Below are 7,875 nucleotides of genomic sequence, written 5' to 3' on the forward strand. Positions count from 1 at the left end.
GGGGAAGCAGAGGCAGAGCTCAGCAGCCACGCCAGCACCAGAGGGCAGCAGCCACCCCCTTTGAGGCCCTGCCAGGCCCTGAGGCTCCTTCCTGCACCCAGCAGCCTCCAAGCCGGTCCAACAAGCCCCAAAAGCCCTCAAGGAGCCAGCTGGATCGCTCCTGGGCTGGGACAGAGGGGCAGGGGGGCCCCTGTTCCCATCCCAACGTTGAGGGGGGTGGAGGGGGGGGGGTCAGGCAGCACATACACCAAATACTGGTCCCGCAGTTTGCGCAGCTGCATGAGGTCTGGCTTCAGGCTGTTCATGCGCTTGTCGATCTCCCGGTTCTCCGAGGCTTGTTTCTTCAGGTCCTGTTCCAGCTTCATCTTGCTGTCGTGGATCTCGGTGATGCGAGATTTGAGCTTCTCCGAGTTCATGAGGATCCTGGGAGGAGGAGGAGGAGGGAAGGAGGGGGGGATTAGGCAGCCAGCCTGGTGGGGGAGGCAGAGGAGGCAGCCTGCCAGCTCCAGCCCACAGCAGGCTGCTGGAGAGACAAGGATTGCACACCCCTCAGCTCTGTGCTGGGCCAGGATGATCCTTCCAGCCCCTGGAGATCTTCCCCAGGCCAGGAAGGTCACCAGCACCCCCTGTCCTCACCGTTGAACCTCCTTCTCGTTGCCATCCCGCCGGAACCGCTCGATGTACTCCTTGCTGCATTTCTCCTGGGTCTGACACTGCTCCTCAAAAATCTTGATGGTCTCGTTGAAGGCCTCGATGGCTGTCCTCTTCATCTGCAGCTCCTGAAGAGGGAGGGGAGAGCTGAAGAAGGAGCAGCATTTGGATAGCTTTCTGCCCCCTCACATCCCTTCTGCCTCCTCCTCAAAGACACACTGTCCTTGCTGCAGCCACAAATAACCCCTTATTTGAAGCCCATCCTCTGGGGTGTCCCCTCATGTCCAGAAGCAGACAAATGGGGCAGGCAGGCCAGATCTCTGCCCCCCTCCATGTGTGGCTGCCACCATCAGGGGCTGTCAGGGCAGTGCCCACCTACCTGGGACGTGCGTGTGTACTCCTCATACAGCAGGTCATATTCCCAGCTCTTGTCCTGGTACTGCTGGTGATAGACCTTCAGCTGCTCCCCAACGGCTTCCACGCTGTCCTCTTTCACCACTTGGTCCTGCCACGGGCACAGCCTCAGTCAGGACCTGCTCCTGTCCTACAGCAGCCCCCCAACAAGGGAGCTGGTCCCAAAACCTCCCCCTCCCAGCCCTGCATAAAGCAGCAGCCCAGCAGGTGGGAAGGGGTGGGACATTGTCATAGAACCAGAGAATTATGAAGGTTGGAAAAGACCTCTAAGATCATCATGTCCAATCATCAATCCAACACCACCATGCCCACTAAGCCATGTCCCAGAGTGCCATGCCTACATGTTTTTTGACCCCCTCCAGGGATGGTGACTCCACCACCTCCCTGGGCACCCTCTTCCAATGCCTCACCACTCTATCAGTAAAGAATTTTTTCCCAGGAAATGGATGAGCAAATGTCCCTGGGTCAGGCTGTGCTGTCCAGTTGTGTCCCTGCAGCCCAGAACTCACCTGCTGGTACTTGGAGATGGGGTAGAGCAGCCTGGTGTCCAGCTTGGCGTTGTACTGGGCGAGTGACTCGTGCCGGTAGTGGGTGATAAGTTCCACCACCGAGCCGAACGTCAGGGGCTCCGAGAAGCCGTACTTCCCTTCCCGGTGGAAGATCTTGATCAACTTGTTATTGCCTCCCTTCCTGTGGTGGGGAGAAGAGAGAGGACACTCATCACCACCCCAGTCGGATGTCTGGGTGTCCACGGACACCTGCTGAGCTCCTAGGGACATCAGCAGCCCACCTGAGTGTGAGGGTGTACTCTCCCTGGATCTTGCTGGAGGCATCACGCACCAAGAAAGTACCATCTGGTGTGTCCCGGAGCTTCTCATTCACCTCCTCCCTGTGAAGAACATGATTGTCATGGTCTGTGAGGTGGGGCTGGAGCATCCCTGGCTAACCCAATGGATAGGGATCCCTGGACATGAGCTGCCTGCCACCCCCTTACCGGGAGATGTCACCCCAGTACCACTCGGCGTCCTGCAAGGGCACGCTGTTCCCGTTGGCCAGGCTGGCTGCGCTGGGCTTTGGCTTTGGTGGTTTTGGAGGCAAAGCTGTAAGAGAAGGAGAGTTGAAGCAGGGTGAGCCTGAGTCCCAGCTCCCCATGCGTAATCCCTGGGAGCAGAGTACCTCTCCTGAACTGCCCATCCTGGGAAACACAAAATGGTTGGGGAATGAGGGACCTTAAAGATCATCTAGATTCAACCCCCTGCATGGGCAAGGACACCCTCCACCAGACCAGGTTGCTCCAAGCCCCCTCCAACCTGCCCTTGAACACTTCCAAAGATGTGTTCGACTGGACCTGTCCCAGTGTCTCACCACCCTCACAGTGAAGAACTTGCTCCTAATGTCTAACCTAAATCTCCCTCTTCTAGTTGTGATCCATTACCCCTTGTCTTCTCACTCCCTGCCCTTGTCAGAAGTCCCACTTGGCCACCACACCCCCAGGAGCTGCTCCAGGCACAGCTCTGGTAGCAGCTGGATGCCTCGAGCTGACAGTTGGGCTCCAGGATTGCCCTCAGCAACCTGCCCTGGGGAACAGGGACTGCACACCCATGGAGCATGCACTAGTGCCTCAGGCCCCAAGAAGGGGCATCTTGGTACCTGGAGGCAACTGTTCTGGTTCCAACTCCTTCGTCTGCAGAAGCATCTCCAGAAACAGGATGGAGAAGTCCGGGCTCAGCTCTGGGCTGCAGGGAGGAGAGGAGATAAGACTGGTGGTTTTGGGGGAGAACTTGGCACCACGCCCATGTCCTGGGCAACGCTGGTTCACCCCAGCTGCCAGATCCCAGGCTGACCCAGGAGCAACGGCTCTTGCAGCCCTTCTTCTTTGTGCTGCCAGCAGCTGAACCCCACGGGTGGTGGGGCAGGGGTTCTGGGCAAACCTGCTGTCACAGGCAGGACCCGTGGCAGGGCTGGGACTCGCGTACCTGGCGCCAGGCAGGCGGAGGAGAAGGGGCCCAAAGATCTCCCCCAGGGCCCGGGGGTGGAGGCTGTTGCTCTCGGCCTGCTGCGATACCTTCCCCAGATGCCGGAGCAGGAACTGCAGGGTGAGCGTGTTCTGGAGCGGGACTGCAGGCGACTCCAGGGCCAGCAGCAGCTGCTTCCGGCAATTCTCCGGCTGGGGAATCTCTGGGGAGAGAGAACAAGACACGATGGGAAGGCTGGGATGGCCAGCACTGCTCTCCATGCTCCAGCGGGGTCACAGCATGGAAGCACTGCCAGCTGGGGGGGCCGTGTCAGACCCTGCAGGGACAGGGCTTATTTTAATACCCCAAACATGTCCTTCCTGCCCAGCCACCCCATTCCCAAGGGCAAAGCCTTACCCTGCAGGACACGAAGGATGTCACCGTGCACAGACACTGGCACCACGGGGGAGGGCAGGTCCTGCAGGTAACCTCGCAGCGCCTCGCCCAGGGAGTGCACGTCAAAGGGCTCCAGGTCACCCAGGGTCCAATCTGCCAGGACACACAATTGCCATGGGTGATAGGCACAGCACCAGGCACCCAGCTGGCAGCTCAGGTGCTGCCAGCACCCATCCTGGCTCTCACGGGACATGGCAGCCTGGTACAAGGGAGCTCAGCCAGCCCAAATAACGAGGGACATCTGGGAGTGCTCCCTGCACCCCAAAAATAAGCTGGCTCTGGGAATCCAGCCAGATTGCCCCCATCCCGGGAGGGTGTAGAGGTCACTCTGGGTGCCCAAACCCTTTGTCCCAAGCCCTGCCACAGGAATCCTGGGCACGCAGGACTCATGTGACAGTTTTGTTCCTTGCTGCTTGTAGAGACAAGCACAGACTGACCAGCCCCACACTGAACCCAAGGGGGAAAGTGTCCCACTGAAATGGTGCTGTTCTGTGAACACAGGGTGCAGGCTTTAAGATTACCGCAGGCGACTCCAGGGCCAGCAGCAGCTGCTTCCGGCAATTCTCCGGCTGGGGAATCTCTGGGGAGAGAGAACAAGACACGATGGGAAGGCTGGGATGGCCAGCACTGCTCTCCATGCTCCAGCGGGGTCACAGCATGGAAGCACTGCCAGCTGGGGGGGCCGTGTCAGACCCTGCAGGGACAGGGCTTATTTTAATACCCCAAACATGTCCTTCCTGCCCAGCCACCCCATTCCCAAGGGCAAAGCCTTACCCTGCAGGACACGAAGGATGTCACCGTGCACAGACACTGGCACCACGGGGGAGGGCAGGTCCTGCAGGTAACCTCGCAGCGCCTCGCCCAGGGAGTGCACGTCAAAGGGCTCCAGGTCACCCAGGGTCCAATCTGCCAGGACACACAATTGCCATGGGTGATAGGCACAGCACCAGGCACCCAGCTGGCAGCTCAGGTGCTGCCAGCACCCATCCTGGCTCTCACGGGACATGGCAGCCTGGTACAAGGGAGCTCAGCCAGCCCAAATAACGAGGGACATCTGGGAGTGCTCCCTGCACCCCAAAAATAAGCTGGCTCTGGGAATCCAGCCAGATTGCCCCCATCCCGGGAGGGTGTAGAGGTCACTCTGGGTGCCCAAACCCTTTGTCCCAAGCCCTGCCACAGGAATCCTGGGCACGCAGGACTCATGTGACAGTTTTGTTCCTTGCTGCTTGTAGAGACAAGCACAGACTGACCAGCCCCACACTGAACCCAAGGGGGAAACTGTCCCCCTGAAATGGTGCTGTTCTGTGAACACAGGGTGCAGGCTTTAAGATTTGTCCCAAACTCTGTCTCAAAATCACCACAGCCAGAGCTGACAGCACCACGCAGTGGGGGTTTGCAAGAATGTCTGTGGAAGGGGACCAGGCAGTGTGGGGCTGGGTGAGGCCCAAGCCCAGCAGAGCAGACGGCTCCGGAGGCTCCTCAGCAGAGCCGCCGGCAGAGCGGAGCCAAGGCTGCAGCTACCAAACCCAGCTCACAGATCCTGATGATTAGTGGTGTGACAGAGCCAGAGCAGCCTCTGCCAGCCTGTCAGAGGGGGTACCCCTAAGGGATGGGGGAGACTAGTGGATGGGTTCACTTAGAATCGTGGAATGGTTTGGGTTGGGAGGGATCTTAAAGCCCATCCAGTCCCAGCCCCCCTGCACAGGCAGGGGCACCTCCCACCCACCTCCCAGCCCAGGCTGCTCCAAGCCCCATCCAACCTGCCCTTCAACACTGCCAGGGATGGGGCAGTCACAGCTTCCCTGGGCAACCTGGGCCAGGCTCTCACCACCCAAATCTCCTCTCTTCCAGTTTAAAACCATTCCTCCACATCCTATCATCCCAAACCCTTGTAAAAAGTCCCTCCCCAGCTTTCCTACAGGCCCTACTGGTTGGAAAACCCTAAGCCAGCACCATGTCCCTTTGCCCCACGGTGGCAGGGATCCCCCCCCTTCCTTTCCCTTCCCCACCAGAGGGACATGTGGGGACAGGGACAGCCCAGCCCCACAGGCAGTGTGCCTGGAGGCAGGAACTGCCGGGGACAGGCAAGCCGGGCCTGGATTGCATTACTGCTGGCGCTGTCACATCCACTAATCTCCTCCATCTGAGCTGCTTCGCCTCCTCCCCGCGCAGAGCTGGTTCTTACCGGTTCTCAGCGCTTGCCTCAGCTCGGAGCCAGATGTCCTGTACAACATCTCGCTGTCCAACCCTGCGGAAACGAGGAGGCTGCTGTGGAGCTGCCAGCCCTGCAGCTCCCAGCGCGCGCGGCGCTTTGGTGCCAGCCCGGCCAGCAGCCAGCCAGGCTGGATGGTGCCCAAGCCAACCCCCTGCAGATGCTGCTGCAGACCCCTCAGGGGGGTGGATGCCCAGTTCAGTGGCCCAGTTTCTCCCCTGTCACAGATCCAGGCTGGAAGTGCTTCCCAAAGCCCAGCACGGGCTGAGCCTGGCTCTGGGGAACAGCAGAGGAGCGGGAGTATCCCCCCTTCCTTGGGCAGCTGTGTCCTGCATGTCCCATGGAGCTCAGGCCAATGCCAACTGCTTTTAAAGACAGCTGCCCTCCCCCTGCCCTCCCTGGGGGGCTCAACCCCTCATTTCTCAGTATCCTCTCTTACCTTTCTTCTCAATAGCTTCCACCAGCTTCACCAGCAGCGGCGGCGCAATCTCAGGAGGGCTGAACTGCTCCTGCAAATCCAGGAGGGGAGACCCTGGGGGGAGGGAGAGAGAGAAGGGGTCAGCCATGGATCAGCCCCCAGCACACGCTCTGCAGGAGAGCCAGGACGGGGCCAAGAGCAGCGTCCAAGAGCAAGGAAGGCTGTGGCCCCAGCCCACACAAACACCACAAGGAGGCCATGGGGAACCTGCAAGTCGGCCCAGAAACCAGCGTGGCACTTGTTGAGCCCGGCCTTGCTCCAAGGTATGCAAAAGGGGATCTGTGCAGAGGCAGAGCCCATATCCCTGGGGACCTGCCCCCCCACCTGGGGGTTAGCAGGGACCTGGAGCCCCTCAGTTCTCAGTATCCCCTCTTACCTTTCTTCTCAATAGCTTCCACCAGCTTCACCAGCAGCGGCGGCGCAATCTCAGGAGGGCTGAACTGCTCCTGCAAATCCAGGAGGGGAGACCCTGGGGGGAGAGGGAGAGAGAGAGAGAGAAAGGGTCAGCCATGGAACAGCCCCCAGCACACGCTCTGCAGGAGAGCCAGGACGGGGCCAAGAGCAGCGTCCAAGAGCAAGGAAGGCTGTGGCCCCAGCCCACACAAACACCACAAGGAGGCCATGGGGAACCTGCAAGTTGGCCCAGAAACCAGCGTGGCACTTGTTGAGCCCGGCCTTGCTCCAAGGTATGCAAAAGGGGATCTGTGCAGAGGCAGAGCCCATATCCCTGGGGACCTGCCCCCCCACCTGGGGGTTAGCAGGGACCTGGAGCTCAGGGCGGGCTCGGTCCCTGCCCGGGGGGTGAAAAGGGCTGGTGGAGAAGCAGGGCCAGGGAGCTCACGGTGGTGAGCTGTGATTAATCCAGTGTTTCAGACAGAACGCCATGTCAGCAAATTCCTGCCCTTGATTGCTCGTTTTACATGGAAACCAGCCCTCTGCCTCCCCCTCCCCGCCAGCCCACAGCCTCCCTGCAAGCTGTTACAGGGCGCAGGCAGCAGAAATGGGGTCCAAACCCCTCCTTCCTTGGGGATCTATGGCCCTGCATTTGCTGGCATTTCACCAGCAGACGTTTTGGAGGTCCCAGCTCTGGACACCCTGTTCCCCTGTGCCAGAGGGGTGAGGCATGCTGGGGCAGGAGCACACAGGCCCGGCCAGGCAGCTGCCAGTGGGAGGTTTGCCGAAGGACGAGCGGTGCCAGACCCCATCTCGCTTCCAAGTGAGCAGCAGCTGGTGCAGGAGGCACCTCTGGGCTGGTCCAGAGCCCCTGGAGAGCCCAGGGTGGGTGAGGACATCCAGCACACTCTGCTTCAGGGAGGCAGAGCCAAAAAGCTGCTCCCCCCATTGCAAAACACGGCTCTGTTGCCATGGATCTGACCCCAGCTCGCCTGGTGTGGTCTCATCATGAGTTGAAATTTCAACTCCTGCACCTCATGGTGAGACCAAGCAGCTCATGTGGGTGCAGCTGCAGAAAGGGGAGCAAATGGGGCAGGTACCCAGCAAGGGGCTGTGCTGCTGGGGGAGGGGGTCAATGACCCACCGGTGTGAGTCCCTGGGCACGGGTAGGAGCCCAGCATGGTGCTGGTCAGGGTGGGGAAGCTGCTGGAAAACTGCCAGGCTGGCAGCTCCCAGCTTGACCCTTGGGAAAGGCTGAAGGGAGAGGAAATTCTGGTGCTGCCCACGTGGCCTGGCCGGGAATGTGCTGGTTCAGC

The 7,875-nt window shown here is 60.2% G+C and overlaps 1 protein-coding gene across 1 annotated transcript in view; it reads right to left on the bottom strand.

The window, feature by feature from the left end:
* Window positions 1-7,875, bottom strand: part of PIK3R2 (phosphoinositide-3-kinase, regulatory subunit 2 (beta)) — a 15,106-nt gene that overhangs the window by 1,440 nt on the left and 5,791 nt on the right. The window contains exons 2-12 of the mRNA XM_009997792.1: window positions 6,543-6,635; window positions 5,662-5,724; window positions 4,251-4,382; window positions 3,042-3,243; window positions 2,716-2,801; window positions 2,060-2,165; window positions 1,856-1,954; window positions 1,575-1,755; window positions 1,031-1,156; window positions 637-779; window positions 207-423 (exon numbers count right to left, since the gene is read on the bottom strand). Coding sequence (XP_009996094.1) covers window positions 207-423; window positions 637-779; window positions 1,031-1,156; window positions 1,575-1,755; window positions 1,856-1,954; window positions 2,060-2,165; window positions 2,716-2,801; window positions 3,042-3,243; window positions 4,251-4,382; window positions 5,662-5,724; window positions 6,543-6,635 — 1,448 coding nt within the window. The remainder of the gene's footprint in view (window positions 1-206; window positions 424-636; window positions 780-1,030; window positions 1,157-1,574; window positions 1,756-1,855; window positions 1,955-2,059; window positions 2,166-2,715; window positions 2,802-3,041; window positions 3,244-4,250; window positions 4,383-5,661; window positions 5,725-6,542; window positions 6,636-7,875) is intronic.

This window comes from Chaetura pelagica, unplaced genomic scaffold (assembly GCF_000747805.2).
Source record: "Chaetura pelagica isolate M959 unplaced genomic scaffold, ChaPel_1.0 scaffold595, whole genome shotgun sequence".
NCBI classification, from domain to species: Eukaryota; Metazoa; Chordata; class Aves; order Apodiformes; family Apodidae; genus Chaetura; species Chaetura pelagica.